Source organism: Aegilops tauschii, chromosome 5 (genome assembly GCF_002575655.3).
Source record: "Aegilops tauschii subsp. strangulata cultivar AL8/78 chromosome 5, Aet v6.0, whole genome shotgun sequence".
In the NCBI taxonomy this organism is placed as follows: Eukaryota; Viridiplantae; Streptophyta; class Magnoliopsida; order Poales; family Poaceae; genus Aegilops; species Aegilops tauschii.
The window spans coordinates 569,953,914-569,978,019 of NC_053039.3; the positions used below are offsets into that span (position 1 = coordinate 569,953,914).

General features: G+C 44.3%; 2 protein-coding genes across 2 annotated transcripts; one reads left to right on the top strand and one right to left on the bottom strand.

The window, feature by feature from the left end:
• Window positions 1-240: 240 nt before the first annotated feature.
• On the bottom strand, window positions 241-2,745 carry LOC109746947 (uncharacterized). Its single transcript, XM_073499000.1, has 2 exons — window positions 923-2,745; window positions 241-576 (listed from the first exon to the last, which is right to left on the bottom strand). The coding sequence occupies exon 1, from the start codon at window positions 2,076-2,078 to the stop codon at window positions 1,455-1,457; it is 624 nt and encodes a 207-aa protein (XP_073355101.1). The 5' UTR covers window positions 2,079-2,745; the 3' UTR covers window positions 241-576; window positions 923-1,454.
• Window positions 2,746-6,901: 4,156 nt separating this feature from the next.
• On the top strand, window positions 6,902-7,450 carry LOC141023190 (uncharacterized). The gene has a single exon (XM_073499530.1). It carries the CDS (start codon window positions 6,902-6,904, stop codon window positions 7,448-7,450), a length of 549 nt encoding a protein of 182 aa, XP_073355631.1.
• The last annotated feature ends 16,656 nt before the right edge of the window (window positions 7,451-24,106 follow it).

The window sequence follows — 24,106 nt, forward strand, 5'->3', positions numbered from 1 at the left end:
TAGTTTTCTAATAGAACTGCGGCAACATCAGCACTGGACATGTAGCAGTAACTGAATTCACAAGATTAATTGACATGCGCGAGCTACCATGCAAAAACTAAGCAATGGTACCATGGTCGGGATCTCACCATCTCCCCCTCCCCTTTTGGGAGATGAATCTGGAAACTGGATAAAAGTTAGGAGAGCAAACTGTAGAGTTTTTAAAATAGCAAACTAACCGACTATGCATTCTCAAGCAAATTAAACAATGGAAGACATCGTTGATGCTGCTGCAAGAAACTGGAGATTCGTTATAAGATAATCCATTCACCCAGTTATGCATGCCAGTAACACGGGGGAATTATCAAGCATACTACCAAAAGCCAACAAGACGATGAGAAAACAAGTACCACTACAACAGCTACTGAATACCAACAGAAATGATCACAAGACCCATGTCACCTCCAACTTCAGGTGGTCTGGTCATCTTTCCTGTTGATGAAAGGGGCAGCCTTCCCTTGACCATACTCAACCCTATGTCGTCATTGAGCCGCATCTGAGTGTCCCACCTTTCCTCCCTTTCTGTAACTTTACTTTCTGCAAACATAGATTCGTAAGTGTGTGATCGCAAAAAAAAAGGAGATGACACGGTAACATATAAAATTGTCAGCTAGCTAGCGATAAACATAATTAGACCCTGTTTGGGCTCAGTGTAAAATTAGTGTGCTCCCAGGTATTTAACTCAAGTTTTAACTTAATACAGGGCAGCACACAAAAAATACATCCAATCCAAACTGGGCCTTAGGTGTAAGAATGTTACATAGCACACAAAATTTGCTCACAGCTGAACAATCAAATATAACTTTCAATCTGATTAGACATTCAAGCAGTATTATGTGAAACCCACAAATAAAAATTGACAAGAAAGAACATATAGATGTACCAGGCGGATGGTAGAAACTCATGTACGGAATCAAAGTGCAGTATTCCCGTCTCTCGCACAGCTTCTTCCACTGCAGTGACTTGAGATTAATCTCGTATATGCCAAGATATGTGGTCACGAAAATGATATCAGTGCCTTCCACAGATCCAATCAGCCTAAGTCTTTTATTTGGATTTCCAATGGGAAGAATGTCCTTGATATCGATGACTGTATGCCGAGTCCATGACGCAACTCCGTCAGAACCCATGTGCCTTGACCACAGATTGAGGATTAACCCGTAGACATGTGCAAACCCCAAACTGTCATCCTCCATCGTCATGAGGATAGAAGCATTGGCATGGACAGACCACGCAAGCGGCATATCAATCAGTGATAAGCTATTAGAGCTCAAGTCGTACTTGAGAATTCCTACTACGTCATCACTGGCATAACTATAAAGATTGAAGTGAAGTGCGTCTTGGACCAAGACAGGGGGTGTTCTGTAGATGTACACATCGGAGTCAAGATGAAGAGCAGAGCAAGGCTCGGTCCACTAATCAAAATGAGAACGAAAGCACGGCTTGCTGTGGTCACCCGTCACCGGCAGGGACACGCACGCCTGTGCAACACGATCATCTTCACCATTGTCCAGGCTGACAAAGACGATCTGGAAGGGGCCTGCGTGACAAGTGCGGTGGTCACAGCCGGTCACGGCGCAGAGCACAGCTGCCCCGTAGCTGTAGCCCACAGGGCTGGGCGCGTACAGCTCCCTCCGACGGCCCGTCATGGGGTCCCAAACGACGAGCGTCATGGGTTGATGGCCCGTATCTCCAAGGAGAACGCGGCCATGGCGGCAGTCCCACGCATCATATTCGCAGTCCCCCCAGTCGTCGTCGGGAATGCAAGCACGGAATTTCGTGGTGGGGACAAAGTGTGGGACAGGGTCTTCCGCCTCCGGGCGGGAGTTGTAGAGCCAGGAATAAAGGAAGCCGAGCATGGGGGGAGCTCCATGGAAGTCCCGGTAGCGGCCGCGGAATCGAGCGCCGGAGAGGAGGCGGAGCCAGAGCTTGCTGGCGAGGGAGGCGCGCAGGAGGTGGTCGGGCTCGTCCGGTGGGAGGCGGAGGAAGATCTCCTCGAGAAGCTCGTCCGGCAGCGCAGGGGGCGGCGGCGGCGGCATGGTGGGTGTGGGTGTGGGTGGATGCGGCGAGGGTTTCTGGGGAAAATTTTGAGCTGCTGCGGTGGGAGGAGGAAAAGATTTCGGGGGCAGTGCTCGGTTTTCTGGGCCTCTTATTTTCTTCTCTTTTGGGCTCCTCCCGTTTTCTGGGCCACTTTATTTTTCTTTTTCCGAATTGACATGTACGAGTGCTGCACTGATAAACTCTAGGGACCGGTCGTCATGTTTGGTTAGGCCACCCTAGAGATCTTTGCTTCGTCCCTGTAAACATTGCGACGGATTAATAAAATGCTTTGCAAGTTTGCCTAAAAAAACGAGTGCTGCACTGAAGCTTGGGGAGAAGCCATTGATTTGGCGCTCCCATGGTTATTGGATTGGAGAAGAACACCCTTGCGGAAAATAAAACATTTCAAACATACAAGGGGAATACAACGCCGCCATCTCAGACCTGCACAAGCCGTTGGTGCGTCGTCAGCCTAGTTCGATGTCACACCTGATGTGCATGGCCACAACATATGTGAGTCATTGTAACCACGATCGAAAATTCAAAGGTTGATGCCATGAGATGCCGGCAACGAAAGTCTGAAGCATGACCCATCGGCATGAGGAAGAAGGCAAAGGCCGTACAAGGAGAGCTAATCCGATGTTGACGCCACAAGCACTCTGAGAGGAACTTATTGGCGAGACCGTCGGAGCCACAGTGAGCTGAGGCGAAATAATTGTCTCACCAGACAAGACTATAGATGGAGTAAACAATCCTCACACGCCTCATAGTGATGGGCGACAGCCAACCACTTGGAGCCCGCCAGCCTCGCCTCGCCACCGAACAGCGAGGCGACACCAAGGGGGCCGCCGCCCAGCTCCAAGGGCCCCCGCTGCAACCACCCATCACCACCTTGCCGCCTCGCGCTGCCGCCGGAGGCAGGCCGTCGCTCCGCTGCAAACCGGATAAGGGGATGCGCCTCCGCGCGGGTGGATGCTCCGCCCCATCTAGGCCCGGTGCAGGGAGGAGGAGAGCACCTCCGCAATCAATGTCGGCCGCCCGGCTTCGCCCGACGGCTTCCTCCAGCGGTGACGAAGGAAGGGATGAGGGGAAGGGTGCCCCGTCGGCTTGGTAAGGGAGGTCCGCCCGAGCTGCCCAAGTGGGGGACGATGCGGGGGCGATCCGAAATTCGCGAGGGCAGGCTGGTTCTGTATGATCCGACTGAAAAGTTGTGTACACATCTGAGTGGACATGGAGAAAACTGATCAAGTTCTACTCTCTTACATCTGAATGGATATGATGTAAATTGTTTAGATGGCCAACACGGATTGGACAGTTTGGCCCAACCTATATATACGATTTCAGCCTAGATACATAGCATCAATCAAACTATTTGCGACATGCATTCAGACAGAGATACACAGCAAGAACACATTAATTAAACCCATTAAAAGGCGGTAGAATGGTTGCCAACCAGCTACGTCATGTGGCGCGTGCTGAATGGTCATGGTGAGAAAGTTTTTTTATAAAATTTTTAAATGGTAGGGAGACTTTTTTTTAGAAAAGTTTTTCTACGCCTTTTTCTTTTCCTTTTAAGATGGTTGTGATGTCCACGTGACGCGAGGATATTCTTTAAAAAAATTGACATGATGGTGAGGTGCGCATAGCTTTCTCTCAAGCGGTCCACAAAGGCGGGCCCCAACCACTAGTTATAAGATTATTTGGGAAGCGTAGAACCCTTTTCTCGGGCCGCCATTTTATTTATACAAGCGACGCCATGGCTTACAAGTAGATCGATCGAGAGTCTGATTGAGAGTTACAGAGAAGGTCGGTAACGAGGGAGAGAAACCGAAGAAGAGATAGAACAGGTTTCTAGAAAGTTTAAACCACTAGTCCTATCTCATTACAATGTATTCCAACACCCCCCCCCCCCCCCCCCTCAATCTAAACCTAAGGAACTCCAAGGTTGAGATTGTTCTTGAACTCCTCGAACCTTCTCATAGTAAGTGGTTTTGTAAAGCCATCAGCTAGTTAATCACCAGTAGGAGTGAACCTTATGTCAAGTAACTTGCGTGTTACTCTTTCTCTGACAAAATGAAAATCAACTTCGATTTTCTTTGTGCATGCATGGAAAACATGATTAGCTGAAAGATAGGTTGCACCAAGATTATCACACCATAATCTAGCAGCTCGTGGAGTTTTAACTCCAAGCTCATAAAGTAATGTTTGAATCCACATCACTTCAGCTGTAGCACTTGCTATAGCTTTATACTCAACCTCAGTGCTAGACCTTGAGACTGTAGCCTGTTTTCGCGCACCCCATGATATAAGATTTGTTCCCAAGAACATAGTAAATCCACCAGTGGACCTTCTATCATCAGCACACCCTGCCCAATTTGCATCAGAGTAGGTAGACACAAGCATAGATGGAGACTTGACAATTCTTAGTCCGAGCTCTCCTAAACTTTTTAGATACCTCACAATCCTTTTAACTGCAGTCCAGTGAACAGTAGTGGGTGCATGTAAATACTACACACTTTATTCACAGAGTAAGAAATATGTGGACGTGTAAGAGTTAAGTATTGTAGTGCCCTTATACGTCTCCGTCAAAGCTAACTTTTCCTAACTTTGCCAAAATTGATCATTTAGTGTAAGAGAAAATTGAGCGTTGATGAACTTGTGATGGAAAAGTAATAAAAACGATGGACTGCATAATAAAGGTTGCTATCATAAGGAGAAATATAATGTGATGTTCTTTTGCATTAAGGGATTGTGCATACAAACCAAAAAGCGCATGACAACCTCTGCTTCCCTTTGCGAAGGCCTATCTTTTACTTTTATGTATGTACTTTTATGCAAGAGTCAAAGTATTCTTCCATATTCCTTTTTTTTAATATTTTCTCCTTCTGCAAGCATCATGTGGTGAGGAAATATCTGGGCACATATATCCAGTTGAATGTGAGTGATCATGAGTTATTATTGTTGACATCACCCTTGAGGTGAATAAGTTGGGAGGCGAAACTATAAGCCCCTATCTTCCTATGTGTCCGATTGAATATTTTTGCTCATATGTATGCTGTGAGTGTTAGCAATCGTAGAAGATTAGATGATGGTTGAGTATGTGGACTTGCCTAAAGGCTTCGACACGAGACCCTTCCTAAAAAATATGATGAATTGTAGTTGCAAAGTTGACTGAGAACATAGTTTCTTGGTTTTCAATAAGGTTTATGATTTTTACTTTGATGTTGTTTTGAATTATTACTTGTTCATGAGAAGGTATGATAAAGTTTGTTGCTGTTATAATAATAAGCATGATGCTAGTATGTCCATATTTTATTTTTATCGACACCTCTCTCTCTAAACATGTGGACATGATTTTCAATATCGGCTTCCGCTTGAGGACAAGCGAGGTCTAAACTTGGGGGAGTTTGTTGGTGCAATGATAGGCCCCTTATGTTTTGGAGTTTGTTGACATAAACAGTCTGGGACTTATGTGTTTGCTAGTGCACACAGAGTAACAGGTCCCTGGAGTAATCGAGGAGTTTGATGAAAACGATGGAGATAATCTTCCTGCGTAGCAGTGAAGTTTATCACCGAGGATAAAGCTAACAAGAGTGACCCCTAAAAATTGCTGAAGTCTAAGCAATTGCTTCGGTGATTGTTCAAAGCAAATGACTGCGGTCGAGGAAGAATGAAGACAAAGTGAAGACGTAGCATTTATTTCGTTATTCTTCTTATTTCATTGAGTCATAGGACCACCGTACTATTAAGAGGGGTATAGCATTTCGAAGCTTTGATTCGCTGATGCTAAACCCAAACCTATGAAAGCTGTGAGAGAAATCTCTTTGTGCTGTGAGCAAATACTTGCCAGCAAGAGACTGTGATCTTCTTCGCTGCGAGAGATTTGCCTCGGAGCGAAGAGTTAGCATTACTTGCTTCTCAAGTAACGTTACCGTTGCTCCAAAATCCGACCGTTGTGAACGTGTCGGTTGGCCATTGGCTGGACTCCATGTCCAAAATGGTCATTTCCTATCTGGGAAGGCTGCGGCTATATATAGCCACCCCGCACCGGCTTTGTCCAGTGGCTGCTCTGTTTGAGTTCTGAGTAGATTGTTGAGCAACCCCCTCTCTGAGAGATTTGAGTTTAAAATCCACCGAGAGAAAAACCCTAGAGCCGAAGAATTAGATAGTGGTTAAGCATCACTAGAATCTAAGTTTAGTATGCTCCGCCTATTACTATTGAGAGCTGCAAACTCTCAAGACAGTTAGGTGTCAATTTCTTCAGAGACCAAGAGTGATTGTGGTTCTCGAAGAAGAAGTCTGTAAAAGTTTGGAGATCGCCCTCAAGTATCTACCACGAGTGATCGACATCGGTTGACGAATCGATTGTCGAGGAGAATAGGGTGAAGAGAGTTTATCTTCCGTGTTAAGTCACAGCCCCTCCAACCAGACGTAGTCCTTGTGCAGAAAGACGAACTGGTCGAGCAAATATTGTGTCGCCATCGAGCACCTACGGTCACCTCTGTACTCCAGTATTCCTTCAATGCATTTTATTCATGTACTTTACTTCGATGCATGCCTTAGTTTCCCTTTGGTTATGTGTTGTGGTTCATCTTAGTCTGTTTGTTATTTCTTCCGCTGCTGGGTTCTGGGAGATTTTTAGTTTTCCAAAGAAAATTTAAAACTCCCATTCACCCCCCTCTTCTAGACATACTTCGTTCCTACAAGTGGTATCAAAGCAAGGTACTCCTTGACTCTGCTTATTTTAGTTTAACAACTTTGGAGTTTAAATATGTCTTTAGTGAACTACAAGTCGCATCTCAAGATTCTTATATTCGATGGAATGGACTATCCCTTCTGGAAAGAGAAGATGAAGATCCTTCTTCAAGCTATTGATGATGATATGTGGAACGTTGTGCATATCGGGTTCATAGTTGTTATTCCTCAAGCTCCTACCGATGAAGAAAAGAAGCTTATTCAGCTGGATGCTCAAGCCAAAGATGAAATTGGTGGTCATCTCTCTCGAGCGCAATTCCTTCGGTATCGCCAGTGTGAAACCACGAAGGAGCTATGGGATGTCCTCGAAAAGGTCAATGAAGCAGTCTTAACTCAGAAAGAAGCTCGAATTGATACTCTTTGGGCGAAGTTCAATCGCTTCAAGCGAATTGGAAATGAAAGCTGTCAGCAAACCTTCGATCGCCTCAGTGACATAGCAAATGAACTTCAAGGACTCGGTGCCAAAGATATCACTGACCATGAGGTTGTGAAGAAGTTGCTAGGATCTCTTGGCACTTCATTTGATACGCTTGTTCTGATGATTCGAGAGCGTCCTGATTTCAAAAGCCTCAACTCTGCTGACGTCATGGAAAAACTGAACACACACGAGGAATAGGAAGAAGACAAAAGAGATCTGTATGGCTCAATTCAACGCAAAAATCATGCTCTCAGGGCCGTAACTGATTCCTCCTCAGAAGGAAATGCAGAAGAAGATTCAGATGATCCAGAACGTCTCAGCAAAGATCTCGCACTAATCACAAAATGATTCCAACGTTTCCACAAGAAGAGCCAGTTCCAGAAAAGAAGTTCAAGCAACTCTGGAGGGTCAAAATCTTCAAAATCTTTCAGAGAATACACCTGCTTCAAGTGCAAAAAACCTGGACACTTCATTTCAGACTATCCTCTCTGGGAAGCTAAAATCCCTGCTAGTGGGAGATATGATTGGAGCAACCATCAAAGCAAAGGCAAGAGCAAGAACTACGATTCAGATGATGAGAAGAAAACAAAGAAGTTCTTCAAGAAGAAGGACAACTCACCTCAAAATCTTCGTCAAGATCTTCCTCAAAGAATCCTTCCAAGTCCTCCTCCAACCACAAGAACACCTCTTGCAACGCAAAGGCTTACATCGGCAAGGAAATGGACTCCGAAGAAGAAGAATCGTCAGGTTCCGAAGAAGAATAAGAATCCAATGAAGATTCCGACTCCAGCATGGCTGGCATCGCATGTGCCTCTTCTACTATGACAAACTTCTTCGGGAATCCTTCAAGTGACGACGAGTCTCCTGCATACTGCTTCATTCCAAGGCCTCGAAAGAAAAGGTATCCTCGAAACATCATAAGGTTCACTCAAGTGATCAATATTCCACCCTCGTGGCCAGGTGCTTGCCCCTCCTGCTGTGTTCTCAGTGCCAGATATTCTCAAATATTTCAGAAAAAATCATATTCCATTTTCAGGGCATTTGGAGAACTTTTATTTTCGGGGTATTTTTATATTGCACGGATAAATCAGGAAACAAACAGAAAAATACTATTTTTACTTTATTTCAACTAAATAACAGAAAGTAGAGAGAGGGTACAGAAGATTGTGCTTCTAGTTTCATCCATCTCATGCTCATCAAAAGGAATCCACTAACAAGGTTGATCAAGTCTTGTTAACAAACTCATTCCGAATAACATGAAACCGGAGAAATTTCGAATAACACTATGTTACCTCAACGGGGATATGCACATCCCCTATAATAAGAATATCATATTTCTTCTTGACAGTAGGAAGAGGAAATTCAAAACCTCCAAAAATAATCGATGAAATTTTTCCAATAGAATTTATACAATGAACTTGAGGTTTTTCCTCGAAAAGTGTACCGTATGCTCATTACCATTAACATGAAAAGTGACATTGCCTTTGTTGCAATCAATAACAGCCCCTGCAGTATTCAAAAAAGGTCTTCCAAGAATAATAGACATACTATCATCCTCGGGAATACCAAGAATAACAAAGTCCGTTAAAATAGTAACGTTTGCAACCACAACAGGCACATCCTCACAAATACCGACAGGTATAGTAGTTGATTTATCTGCCATTTGCAAAGATATTTCAGTAGGTGTCAACTTATTCAAATCAAGTCTACGATATAAAGAGAGAGGCATAACACTAACACCGGCTCCAAGATCACATAAAGCAGTTTTAACATAGTTTCTTTTAATGGAGCATGGTATAGTGGGTACTCCTGGATTTCCAAGTTTCTTTGGTATTCCACCCTTAAAAGTATAATTAGCAAGCATGGTGGAAATTTCAGCTTCCGGTATCTTCCTTTTATTAGTAACAATTTCTTTCATATACTTAGCATAAGGATTCATTCTGAGCATATCAGTCAAACGCATACGCAAAAAGATAGGTCTAATCATTTCGGCAAAGCGCTCAAAATCCTCATCATCCTTTTTCTTGGATGGTTTGGGAGGAAAAGGCATGGGTTTCTGAACCCAAGGTTCTCTTTCTTTACCATGTTTCCTAGCAACAAAGTCTCTCTTATCATAACGTTGATTCTTTGATTGTGGGTTATCAAGATCAACAGCAGGTTCAATCTCTACATCATTATCATTACTAGGTTGAGCATCATCATGAACATCATCATTAACATTTTCATTAGGTTCATGTTCATTACCAGATTGTGTTTCAGCATCAGAAATAGAAATATCATTTGGATTCTCAGGTGGTTCAACAATAGGTTCACTAGAAGCATGCAAAGTCCTATCATTTTTCTTTTTCTTCTTTTAGAAGGACTAGGTGCATCTAAATTATTTCTCTGAGAGTCCTGCTCAATTCTCCTAGGGTGGCCTCCAGGATACAAAGGTTCCTGAGTCATTTTACCAGTTCTAGTAGCCACTCTAACAGCATAATCATTTTTCTTACTATTCAATTCATTGAGCAAATCATTTTGAGCTTTAAGTACTTGTTCTACTTGAGTGGTAACCATAGAAGCATGTTTAGTAATGAGTTTAAGTTCACCTTTAACTCTAGACATATAATCACCCAAGTGTTCAAGCATATCGGAATTGTATTTCAATTGTCTACCAAAATAATCATTGAAGTTTTCTTGTTTGACAATAAAATTATCAAACTCTTCTAAGCATTGTCTAGCAGACTTATAGTGAGGAATATCACCTTCATAAAATCTATAGAGAGAATTTACCTTTACTACCTGTGTCGGGTTATCAAGACCATGAGTTTCTTCAATAGGTAATGGATTAAGATCATATGTTTCTTCAACAGGCGGTAGATTAAGACCATGTATTTCTTCAATAGGAGGTAAATTCTTAACATCTTCAACTTTAATACCCTTTTCTTTCATAGATTTCTTTGCCTCTTGCATATCTTCAGGACTGAGAAATAGAACACCTCTCTTCTTCGGAGTTGGTTTAGGAATAGGCTCAGGAGCTGGCTCAGGAAGTGTCCAGTTATTTTCATTTGTCAACATATTATTCAATAGAATTTTAGCTTCATCCAGTGTTCTTTCCCTGAAAATAGAACCAACACAACTATCCAGGTAATCTCTGGAAGCATCGGTTAGTCCATTATAAAAGATATCAAGTATTTCATTTTTCTTAAGAGGATGATCGGGCAAAGCATTAAGTAACTTGAGAAGCCTCCCCCAAGCTTGTGGGAGACTCTCTTCTTCAATTTGCACAAAGTTGTATATTTCCCTTAAAGCAGCTTGTTTCTTATGAGCAGGGAAATATTTAGCAGAGAAGTAATAAATCATATCCTGGGGACTACGCACACAACCAGGATCAAGAGAATTAAACCATATCTTAGCATCACCCTTTAATGAGAACGGAAATATTTTAAGGATATAGAAGTAGCGAGATCTCTCATCATTGGTGAACAGGGTGGCTATATCGTTTAATTTAGTAAGATGTGCCACAACAGTTTCAGATTCATAGCCACAAAAAGGATCGGATTCAACCAAAGTAATTATATCATGATCAACAGAGAATTCATAATCCTTATCAGTAACACAGATAGGTGAAGTAGCAAAAGCAGGGTCAGGTTTCATTCTAGCATTAAGAGATTGCTGATTCCATTTAGCTAATAACCTCTTGAGTTCATATCTATCTTTGCAAGCTAAAATAGCTAAAGCAGCTTCTTTTTCAAAAACATAACCCTCGGGAATAACAGGCAAGTTTTCATCATCACTTTCATCAACATAATCAGTTTCAATAATTTCTTTCTCTCTAACCCTAGCAATTTGTTCATCAAGAAATTCACTAAGTGGCACAGTAGTATCAAGCATAGAAGTAGTTTCATCATAAGTATCATGCATAGCAGAAGTGGCATCATCAATAACATGCGACATATCAGAACGAATAGCAGAAGCAGGTTTAGGTGTCGCAAGCTTACTCAAAACAGAAGGTGAATCAAGTGCAGAGCTAGATGGCAGTTCCTTACCTCCCCTCGTAGTTGAGGGATAAATTGTTGTCTTAGCGTCTTTCAAGTACTTCATAGTGACCAGTAGATATAAATCCCAAGTGACTCAAAGAATAGATCTATGCTCCCCGGCAACGGCGCCAGAAAATAGTCTTGATAACCCACAAGTATAGAGGATCGCAACAGTTTTCGAGGGTAGAGTATTCAACCCAAATTTATTGATTCGACACAAGGGGAGCCAAAGAATATTGTCAAGTATTAGCAGTCGAGTTGTCAATTCAACCACACCTGGATAACTTAGTATCTGCAGCAAAGTATTTAGTAGCAAAGTAGTATGATAGTAGTGTTAACGGTAACAAAGGTAACAGTAGCAAAAGTAATATTTTTGGTGTTTTGTAGTGATTGTAACAGTAGCAACGGAAAAGTAAATAAGCGAAGAACAATATGTGAAAAGCTCGTAGGCATTGGATCGGTGATGGAGAATTATGCCGGATGCGGTTCATCATGTAACAATCATAACATAGGGTGACACAGAACTAGCTCCAATTCATCAATGTAATGTAGGCATGTATTCCGAATATAATCATACGTGCTTATGGAAAAGAACTTGCATGACATCTTTTGTCCTACCCTCCCGTGGCAGCGGGGTCCTAATGGAAACTAAGGGATATTAAGGCCTCCTTTTAATAGAGTACCGGAACAAAGCATTAGCACATAGTGAATACATGAACTCCTCAAACTATGGTCATCACCGGGAGTGGTCCCGATTATTGTCACTTCAGGGTTGCCGGATCATAACACATAGTAGGTGACTATAGACTTGCAAGATAGGATCAAGAACTCACATATATTCATGAAAACATAATAGGTTCATATCTGAAATCATGGCACTCGGGCCCTAGTGACAAGCATTAAGCATAGCAAAGTCATAGCAACATCAATCTCAGAACATAGTGGATACTAGGGATCAAACCCTAACAAAATTAACTCGATTACATGATAAATCTCATCCAACCCATCACCGTCCAGCAAGCCTACGATGGAATTACTCACGCACGGCGGTGAGCATCATGAAATTGGTGATGGAGGATGGTTGATGATGACGATGGCGACGAATCCCCCTCTCCGGAGCCCCGAACGGACTCCAGATCAGCCCTCCCGAGAGGTTTTAGGGCTTGGCGGCGGCTCCGTATCGTAAAACGCGATGAATCCTTCTCTCTCATTTTTTTCTCCCCGAAAATGAATATATAGAGTTGGAGTTGAGGTCGGAGGAGCTCCAGGGGGCCCACGAGGTAGGAGGGCGCGCCCTAGGGGGGCAGACGCGCCCCCACCCTCGTGGCTAGGGTGTGGGCCCCCTAGTCTTCATCTTTTGCAAGGATTTTTTATTATTTCCAAATAGACGTTCCGTGGAGTTTGAGGTCATTCCGAGAACTTTTGTTTCTGCACATAATTAACACCATGGAAAGTCTGCTGAAAACAACGTCAGTCCGGGTTAGTTCCATTCAAATCATGCAAGTTAGAGTCCAAAACAAGGGCAAAAGTGTTTGGAAAAGTAGATACGACGGAGACGTATCAGTCAACTCATGCCGTTAGATTCAAATGAACGGTCCTGATGCCCCAACAAGAGAGGCTGATCCAAACCCCACTAATTCAACCAATCAGCGCGTCTCATGCGGATCGAAGGACAATGTAGCTAACCCTAGCGCCTGATCTCAACCGTCCACGCACAACGATCGACGACCCAGTAGTGCGCGGGGTTTTGAGAGGTTTTGAGGGGTTTTGAGTGATTAGGGTTGAGCATAACTAATTCAAAAAAATCAAAAAAATATAAAACTTGCGCACATAGTCTTATTATGTCGTATAGTAACGAGAAAAATATAAATATGATTTACATACATTTTTACGAAAAATCCTTCACTAAATAGTCCCTCGAACAATGTAGTATGGAGTTCAAGGGAGAGATTAGGTGGGGTTTTAAAATGAAAAATGTGAAAACCTCACCAAAACTTCATTTTGGATTGACTAAGAAAGATCTTAACTTACTTTTCTCATTTTCATGTTTTAAACTTGTTTTATATATAATTTTCTATTAAACCTTGTTTTTTCAAAAAGAAAAATAAAATAATAGAAAATTAATTCAATAAATAGTGCGACTTTAGATTTACACTATATAGGTAGAATAGATGTGTACAAAAATTATTTGGCTGGTTTAGACGAGGTGCCAAAAAAACTTGCTTAAATATGAGGCTGTTTACCCTACCTTTGGAGGTCATTTGAAACACACTTTTCATGACTATGAGTTCAACTTACCAGGTGCCAAAAGGGCTCGGATTGATCAGCAAGCAAACATATTTCAGTTGAGGTACTTTAGATAGCATTAAAACATCAATACCCCATCCCTAATTCAAATTTGAGCTCAAATTTGAATCCAAATTTGAATTTAAAACAATGACCAACAAACAAGTTCGAATAGAAATACGGGGATACATAGTGACTACCAGTACGCACCAAGTTACAAATATTATTACATGACACAAATTTTCAAACAGTTCTCTGTTCTACCTCTTCCTACCACGTCGTGTGCCCTTCTTCGCCTTAGCACTTCTTGTTTTTGGTTCTACTACACACACAAGTTCACTGATCATCTTGGTTTTCTTCACTGGTCTTTTCAACACCTCGCCAACACCCTCGAGATCAGTGTCTTCAGTTGAATGTTGATAGTAGTTTTAGTTTCTTCGGTGTGTACCTCAACATGGGTTTCTTCAGTCGGAACCTCAACACGCTCAGGTTCAGTTTCAACCTCGAGAGCAGTTTCTTCAGTCTGAATGTTGACTGCAATTTCAGTTTCTTCGGTGTGCACCTCCACATCAGTTTCTTCAGTCTGAATGTTGACTGCAGCGGGATTTTCTTCAGTCTGCCCAGGCTCAGTCACACTTCTCTTCTTTCTACAGCCATTGACTCTTGCTTTTTTTGTTGGCCAACATTGTTCAACAACAAGGGGTTGACTTGCTCGCTTCCTCCTGGCCATTGGGAAAATGTTGTAGATATAGTAATTGAAAAAAGAACCAAATCAAAACACAAACAAATAAACAAGAACATACTTTGGATTATCAGGAGTGTAACGGCATTTGACAGATCCCACTCTGTGCCCAAGTACCTGGCACAACTTGCATCTGTTTTTGTTACCTTTTTGGGCCCTTTTTGGCTTTCCATCTTTCTTTCCCTTCTTACTACTCCCACCTTTCTCAAACCATGCCTTGAATCTACTATGTTTAGGTCTGCCAGCCTTTCTTTTCATCAAGGGAGGACACATGGAAAATTCAATCTCCACTTCAGGCCACTGAGACTGATCAGTAAGTGCTGGAATTGGAGTAACATGCAAATATGGGTGCATGTTTATCTTCGGTTGGGATGCTAAGAAAAGAATGGCATGCTCACATGGTTTACCAGTGTGTTGCCACTCGAGGCAAGTGCAATCATGCAATTCAGTGTTAACAACATGTCTCCTTCCAGTTTTGTTATCTCTAACTTCAGCACCCCAAGGTGAAGATGTTTCAACAAACAAATGTGAAAGACTTCTGCTCCTATTGACCACCTGTTGTACCACTGCTGGAAGCTTATCACCTTGCAGACAATCACCTATCCTTCTTCTTAATTCCCACAACCGCATGAGCATGATCCTGATTTGGTCAACCATGTCATGCACAGGCAAATCTTTTAACTCCTTCACCTTGTTGTTGAAACTCTCTGCCAAATTGTTGTTGATGTGGTCACACTTGATGGCAGTGTTGAATGCTGACCCGTACCATAACAAAGAATGGTAGGTGTTCAGCCATGGACCAAACTCATCGCATGCTGCCATTATCTTATCAAGATGATATTTGTGTGTCTGTCTAGTGTAAGATCTTGCTGCTGGCCACATGCACCCAAATTCTTCTCCTCTAAATTTTTTGATCAAATTCATCCACAAATGACCGAAGCACTCCCTCTGCTCAGCATGTGGGAAAACATTTTTCACTGAATTTTCCAGCCCCTTACATGCATCTGTGTGTATAGCCAAAGGTGACACTAGCCCTAGGCATCTTTTCAACTGGATCATTGTAACGCCCACGATGCGGCTATATCTCCCACGTGTCGAGGCACGACTTAGAGGCATAACCGCATAGTGGTTTTGTCGCAAGAAGGGTCATCTTCACACAATCCCATGTAATGAACAAGAATGGGATAAAGAGTTGGCTTACAATCGCCACTTCACACAATACATAAATATCATCATACATCATCCAAAATACAATCATATAGACCGACTACGGTCAAAATCCAGATGAAAATAAGACAACCCCAAATGCTAGATCCCCGATCGTCCCAACTGGGCTCCACTACTAATCATCAGGAAAAGACACATAGTAACGACCACGTTCCTCGTCGAACTCCCACTTGAGATCGACGCCATCATCTGCACTGGCATCGTCGGCACCTGCAACTGGTTTTGGAAGTATCTGTGAGTCACGGGGACTCAGCAATCTCACACCCGCGAGATCAAGTCTATTTAAGCTTGTAGGACAAGGAGGTGCAAAAGGTGGAGCTGCAGCGGCAAAAGCATATATGGTGGCTAACTTGCGCAAATGAGAGCGAGAAGAGAAGCAATGGAACGGGCGTCATCTAGCAATGACCAAGAAGAGGTCCTGAACACCTACTTACGTCATACATAACACAGTCCGTGTTCACTTCCCGGACTCCGCCAAGAAGAGACCATCACGGCTACACACGCACTTGGTGTATTTTACTTGGGTCAAGTGACAAGTTATCTACAACCGGACGTTAACAAATTCCCATCTGCCTCATAACCGCGGGCACGGCTTTCGAAAGATAATTACCCTGCAGGGGTGTCCCAACTTAGCCCATCATAAGCTCTCACGGTCAACGAAGGATAAACCTTCTCCCGGAAAGACCCGATCAGTCTCGGAATTCCGGTTTACAAGACATCTCGACAATGGTAAAACAAGACCAGCAAAGCCTCCCGAATGTGCCGACAAATCCCGATAGGAGCTGCACATATCTCGTTCTCAGGGCACACCGGATTGTCCAAGCTTCCGATAGGCCAGACCAGAGTTGCCCCTGGTGGCCACCGGCGACTGACAGTTTGGACCAATACTCAGAGGAGCACTGGCCCGGGGGGGGGGGGGGGTTTAAAATAAAGATGACCCTCGGGCTCTAGAAAACCCGGGGGAAAAAGGTATAGGTCGCAAATGGTAAAACCAAGGTTGGGCCTTGCTGGAGGAGTTTTATTCAAGGCGAACTGTCAAGGGGGTCCCATAAATCACCCGACCGCGTAAGGAACGCAAACTCAAGGAACATAATCCCGGTAAAACAGTATCTAGGGCGGCAAGAGTGGAACAAAACACCAGGCATAAGGCCGAGCCTTCCACCCTTAACCAAAATATATAGATGCATTAATTAAATAAGAGATATTGTGATATCCCAACATATCCATGTTCCGACATGGAACAAACTTCAACTTCACCTGCAACTAGCAACGCTATAAGAGGGGCTGAGCAAAAGCGGTAACTTAGCCAAACAACGGTTTGCTAGGAAAGGATGGTTAGGGGCTGACATGGCTAAAATAGGAGACATGATATAGCAAGTGATAGGTAGCGGAGCATGGCAATAGAGCGAACAACTAGCATAGCAAAGATAGAAGTGATTTCGAGGGGTGGTCATCTTGCCTGCAAGGTTCTCAGAGTTGTCGAAAGCTTGATCCTCGTAAGCGTACTCGACAGGTTCCTCGTTCACGAACTCGTCTCCCGGCTCTACCCAAGACAAGAACACAAACAAACGGAACCACAATCAACAACGAGAAATGCGCAAGCAACATGATGCAAAACATGTATGATATGCACGATATGATATGCGATGCATATGCGTGCTCCGGAAGGAAAATGATGAACATGGCAGTAACTTGGCAAACCAAGCATGACACTGGAAAGATGAGATGATTTCGGTCGAAATCGATATAAAGATCACCGGAATCGGATGCACGGATTGCAAATGGCAAGCAAAACAAGAATGACACTAATCTGCGATAAACAGCAAGATAGCATTTAAAATACAACAAGTAACAAAGCTACAGCACCCCAACATAGCAACAAAGCACATGGAAGTAATCTAGAGGAGATGCTTGACAAAAGATGAACACTGAGCTACGGCTAGTTCACAACATATCAAGCTCAAACAAGCATGGCAAAAGTGCAAAAGATTATAGGTTCACAGACTTGGTGAAAAACTGGACATGGCAGAAATCAGCATCAGGTAGCAATGTTCAGAGCACGAAATCAACATGCTACAGGAACTTAACATAGCAAAACAAGGCATGGTAGTGTTCTACTAAAAGCACATGACAAAAGGCCCTTACTGACCATAAGCCAAAAAGGACCAGAAGATATGATGGCAAGCATGTAAACATAGAAAGTTTCGTTATCAGGTTTCAGACTTAGCAGAAAACAGAGCATGGCAGAAATATAAATATGTAGGCCTCTTTGTGAGCTTGATGCACTCACTACAGAGCAATGCATGACAAACCAAGCATACCTACAGCAAGATGGCATGTTTATGAAGCTATCCATGGCAAGAACAATTGCATAGCATGTATGGACCAACTACAATAAGCTTGGCAAGATTGCAAATCATGTTAAGAATCTGGCAGAAATATTTTATAGCAAAAGTAGAGCAAGATTGAGACATGCTATGGCACTCTAAAATTGCAAACAATTGCAAGAATATATCAATTACAACTATAGCTATAAAACATCCTTACTGAACATCTCCAAAATATGCATGAATCTCTCTGTAGCATCAAGTTTACAAGGCAACAAAATTACAGCAGACTAGGACTTAGAGAAATCACCAAGTCCCTGAAATCAGAAATATTACGGGGCCTACTTTGCATGCTTGTGCTAGTCACCACAGAGATCACAAAAATACATGGACTATACCACTGGAAAGATGACATGGCATACTTATAAACACATGTAGAGCTCATGCTCAAAAAAATGCACAGAATAAATGATACAAAAATGACAAATCTCCAAGTTCTAACAAGAACCAGAGATTAACAGCAACTAGCCCTCTTCCAACGAAGATTTGGGCATCAAGATGACCTCTAATGAAAATGGTGCAATTGAACAAAATGAAGAGCATCACGAGACGAACAATTTAACATATTATACGCGCAAATCGGAGCTATATGCACAAAGTTATCGCGATACGAACAGGGGCATATGCTGATGGAATCTCCAGACTTAGAGAAATAGAGGGGAGGCGAGAAGTCAACGGGGCTACAGTACCGATCGGATCTGGCCGGCTGCTCGGGCTCGCTCGCTGGAGGAGAAGAAGGGCCGGCGGTCGGCGGTCGCCGGCGGAGGAGGAGGGGACCCGGGGGCGGCGGTCGCCGGCGGCGGGGCCCGGAGGGGAGGCGGCGGCGGCCGGCGACGAGCTCCGGCGCGGCGGCGATGGGACCCGGCGGCGCGCGGGTCCGCCGGCGGGCGCGGGGCGGCGCGCGCGCGGGCGCGGAGGAGGCGGCGGCGGGCTCGGGCGGGCCCGCGGCGGGCTCGCGGGCCGGCGCGGAGGGAGAGGCCGGCGGGACACGTGGCAACAGCGGATTCGCCGGGGCGCGGCGGCGGACGTGTCCGGCGCGGGCGGACGCGTCCGGCGCGGCGCGGAGGGAGAGGGTTAGGGTTCGTCTGAGATTTCGTTTTTGGGATGCCCACTCATTTATAGGTAGGAGCTAGGAGACTCCAAATGAGGTGCGGTTTTCGCCCACACGATCGTGATCGAACGACCTAAAGCATGGAAGAGAGTTTGGTGGGCTTTGGGCTGGTTTTGGAGGGGGGTTTTGCTGGACACTCAAATGGACTTTGCGGATGCCCGGTTAACCGATGGAGTACCAAACGACCTCTGAATGGAACGAAACTTGACCGGTAGTCTCCGGGTGGTATATTAAGACCACTTGACAAGCCTCGGTCCATTCCGAGAAAGTTTGACACACGCACACGAAAGAAAACAAGAGGGGTGCACCGGAGGAGATAGGAGCGCCGGATTGGAAAACGGACAACGGGGAAAATGCTCGGATGCATGAGACGAACACGTATGCGAATGCAATGCACATGATGACATGATATGAAAATGCATGACATGACAAAATACAAAACGAAAGAAAAAACCCGACAACGGAGGGAAAAACATATCACATAGCCGGAAATGGCAAGAGTCGGAGTTACAAATAAGGCAAGTTACATGCGGGGTGTTACAATCATGAACCATGTCCATGAAGCCTCTGTTTCTGACTGAAACAAGCCAACAACAATAGGAAACATCCAGTTGTGTCCATCTAGAGCATTGCATGCTGCCAATTGACCATTCCACTTGCCTGTCAAAAATGATGAGTCTATGCTCAAATATGGACGGCACCCTGCTTTGAAGCCATCGATGCAAGGCTTCAAAGCCATAAAAAACTTGGAGAACATGACTTCACCTTCGGCTGATACCTCAGTATCTATCTCCACAACACTGCCAGGTGACCTCTTTTCTACCTCTGCTTTGAAGTTGTAAAGCATCCTAAATGTATTTGCCAAATCACCATATACATTTTTCATTGCCCTTTGTTTTGCCTTCCACACTGTGGTATATTTCAGTTTAATGGGGTACATCTTTTCCAAGTCTACTTTGAGTTTCTTGGCAGCAGTGTTTGGTGTTTTGGCTAAAATTGGGGTGATTTTTTCTACAACCCAAAGTTGTGATGTCATGGTTGATACTCTCTGTGAACTTGCAATACAAGTATGTTGATTGGGGATTTGGTTAACCCTGACAGTACTTCCATCAGGTTCCAGTCTAGCAGATATGTACCACTTGCAAGGCTTGACACTACCATCAAATCCTCTGCACCTCGCATAAAACTTCTTTCTATCAGTCCAAACAGTCTTGGCATCAAACTCATGTTTCACTGCATAAGTCTTGAAACACATCCTAAACTCCTTCATGTTTGGGAACAACTTGCCTACTTCAATGACAGGGTTTTCTTTGTCATACACATGCACCAGCTCATCATCATGTGCATCATCTACTTCATCTGCAGCTTGTTCCATCAACTGTCCATCTACATCTTCATCGGCATTAGCAGGCAAACTAGATTCATCCCTCTCCTGCTTATCTCTGTCATCGACTGGAATGCCAAAAAGTTTGGCCATCTCAACGTCAGACATTGGTGCAATAACCAAATCAGTAGGCTCATCTAATTCAACTACATTCCAATCAACAGTAGCTGCAGTTTCAGTTTCAGTCACCTGTCCCTCTTCGGCTATTACTGTAAGTTCAGTACACATGGGAATCAATGGTCTCTGTGTAGCCCAATCATCATCTACCATCTGCGCAGCTAAGTGTGATGACACATATCCAACCTTCGAAAAAATATTCAGATCAACGAGCTCAGCAAAAAAATTAGCCCATTTGCTTGTCCAGCCGTTTTGCCGATCGATTTCTTCAACAATCTGTTCACCATCTTCTATTCTCACATACTCTCCTTTCCAATCATCAAGCCGCAACAGTGATACTTCTTGCTCTGGACCCCAAACAATATTCTCCCCAATTTTTTCCATCCATTTCTTCACTACCTTCTCTCCCATTATCTGTAGAACTTGTGGATCAATCTCTGTAAACTCAACCTCCCATTTAACAATTGTGTCTCTCTCAATGTTCTGTATGCTACCATCAACTAATTTTGCCTTTGATGGAAAGAAATTGACCGTCAGTTCGAAGGTCCGAGCGGCAGCATCCCCTCTGTCAGTGGCGGACAGTGTGAGCCCGTGAGAAAGAGCAAACGAGGCACTAATTGCATGCAAAATTGGATCGGAGAGAGGCGCATTACCTATTTGAAGTTGAATCTGGCAGTTCCATCTCAGTATGCCCACGGGCTCCCCTCACAACCTATCGATTCAACAAGCGAAAACAGAGGAAACAAGCTGAGATCTATGGGCCCGAGAGAGGAACGGGACTAGGGTTTGAATTCACTCACCATTTTCTGAGGACGAAGGCTCCGCCGCCGTTGAGAACGAGGGCTCCGCCGCCGCCGCCGAGAATGCAAGATCCGCCGCCACCGGAGAAGAAGGGGGGGGGCAGAGTGGCGGGCCCGGCACGGTCGGGCGGCAGGGCACGCTCAGCTGTTTTGAGAAACAATTAAGTTGGACCCACATGTCCTAACATAAACGGGCTTGGTTGACGACCAATTTAACCCCATTTAACACCCCATGTGGCCCTGGGCTATTTACACACTCAAATGTGTCGCATCACAGCCATTCATTCGAACAACGTCGCACTCCTTCCAATTCACATCAAAGACGTCGCACAGGACCTATTGGCCCCTCGCTGGAGGGAAGTGTTTGGTTGCATGAGACTGTCACAATACCTAGGCAGTGTTTTGTTGGACGAAGGAACAGTAGAGAGGAAAATAGAAGATTGAAATCGGCCCCCTCGGCGCTAGGGGAGGTTCTGAGACACTCCGGAACCTACAACACAACATCGAGAAACGGCATGACGATGTTTGATGATAGTTCTGCTGAAGCCTGCATCTACTTCCTGTATATTAAATGATATATAATATAACCGGCAACAAGTAGCCACTGAAGCTCCCACCATTCGCCATGGCTGGTCTAGACTACTCGCTCTAGTGATCGGTCTATTTATTCTTCCTCTTTGGATGGAAAGAGGCCGTCGAGGGGCAGTTTTATTCATAAAAACATTGTTGATCTTCAGGGTTGAACATCTCTCTGCGATAATGAATTGATGGACAAAATCTCCAGTCAATTGTAGCATGTTGTTCTTCACTAAGTACAGTTTCAGCTAATTTTTGTTTTCCACCAGAAAGTGGCATTGTTTGACCAGGAAGGGTATTCCAAGTGATGATGAATTATGTTTCTTCCATTTCCTTTTTTGTGTGTGTTCTGGAACTGACTTGAGCAACCCTTAATTGTTTACCTAGCTAGTAGTTTGTGCATCCTAGAGCCGCAAGTTACATGGACAGTGAATGTTATGAATCTTGTAAGAAATGTAAATAAGAGGACTGTGTTAAATTGGCTTGGATTATCTTACCACGTACGTGGACATTTAATTGTTTACCATGGGGGGTCTGGCCAATGGTGCCTTGTGTTTTCTGTGGCCTTGCTTCCATTGATTATTTGGACACTTGGAGCTTCAGAGCCTTGAATATACTCTCATCTACCAGAGAGGATATTTAGCGTCCAACAGATAACATGAACAAAATAGATGGCTATATATGTCTCAAAGAAAGTTAAATTACAGTGGTTGTGCTCTCTAACAAGACATTTTTGTTTGACTCTTGGTGAGAAATTCTTCATATTTTCATGCAGGATCATTGTCAACATACTCCAATGTCAGCTTTGGATGGATAAACATTAAAGATGTTGCCCTGTTACATATCCTTGCATATGAAGTTCCTTCAGAAAATGGAAGACACTGAATGGTTGAAAGAGTTGCTTGCAACTTGGAGATTGTCAAGATCATACATGAAATGTATCCCAACTTTCCATTGCCTGAAATGCAAGTTAACATTCTCTGTAAACTCTTTCTCAAGTGAATTCAGTAGTGTTGGATGTTAATCGCTTGTTTCTTAGTTTATTTCTTGTTGAGGCTTCAGGGACTGGCGCATAATAGATGTTCTCATATGATGTCTCAACATTGTAGAAAACGCTCAGTCAGGCTATTCATTTGCACCATACGGGGACAGGACTCCTAAAATTATTATTTTTGTTCAGGTGTGCAGACGACGAGCCATTTGTACCAGTCTGTTGGAGTATAATGCCCCCATAGTTCGGACTTTTGGAGCAACTGGCTTGGAGACGAGAAGTCTGGGCATGGAGCTGACCCCCTGGAGACAAGCATCATGGAGATAATCCAGGGATTGAGAGAGAAAGGATTTGTTACTCCTAAGTCGAGCCATCTGTGAAACTTCCTTTGCTTTGGCATCACTTGATGCATACGTGTTTACGTACACCTGAAATAAATTCAGGCATTTCCATTGTCTCAAGACTTGTATAATCGGTACACAGGAATGTATACTGAAGAAATACTTCTAAATGTTGTATACATCATGTGCTCTTTACCGGTGCCTTTTGGAACTCGTGGACACAAAATTGGCAGTACATTTGGGGTATAATCCAAATATTCCTGATAATCATGATGTGTTTGGACGCGATGTTTGGTGATGGAGTACATTTGAAGCCTACATAGCCTACATCTACAGGAGCCCTTTCACTGCTTGAGAGCCAGCTCACTAGAGGTGGAGCCAGTTACCTGATAACCAGCCCACTCAACGACTTGACACGCCCCCCGCGTCGCCCCCCGCTCGGGCAACTCGGGGGCTCCCCAACCCTAGCCGCCGCCGGGCCTAGCCCATCTTCCTCCCCTCCTCCCGCCGTCGCCGGAGGACGCCCCCGGCTTGCGCCCGAAGGCCGACGGCGGTGGCGGGGGCTCTTCCTCCCTCCCGCATCTCAGGGGTGGCGGGGCCCCAACATGCGTGGAGGTGCGGCCGATCTAGAAGCGACGGCGTTGGCTTCGACGGCGGCGGCGGTCGGCCCTGCCTCGGGCCACGGGCGGCAGCTGCGGCGGCTGGCCTGGATCGAGCGGCGGCGCGATGCAGTCTTCGGCGGCATGTCATCTGGCTTTAGATCGGCGGCGGCGTCGAGGACCTGGTGGACTGCTTGGCGACACCCATGGCAGATCTGTTCTGGCCAGTGTAGCCAGTGGTGGTGGTCATCTTCTTCGTCGGCGGTGGCCGGCA

Coding starts and splice junctions, on each gene's coding strand:
- LOC109746947 (XM_073499000.1), bottom strand. CDS start 2,078: ATGCCGCCGCCGCCGCCCCCTGCGCTGCCGGACGAGCTTCTCGAGGAG.
- LOC141023190 (XM_073499530.1), top strand. CDS start 6,902: ATGGACTATCCCTTCTGGAAAGAGAAGATGAAGATCCTTCTTCAAGCT.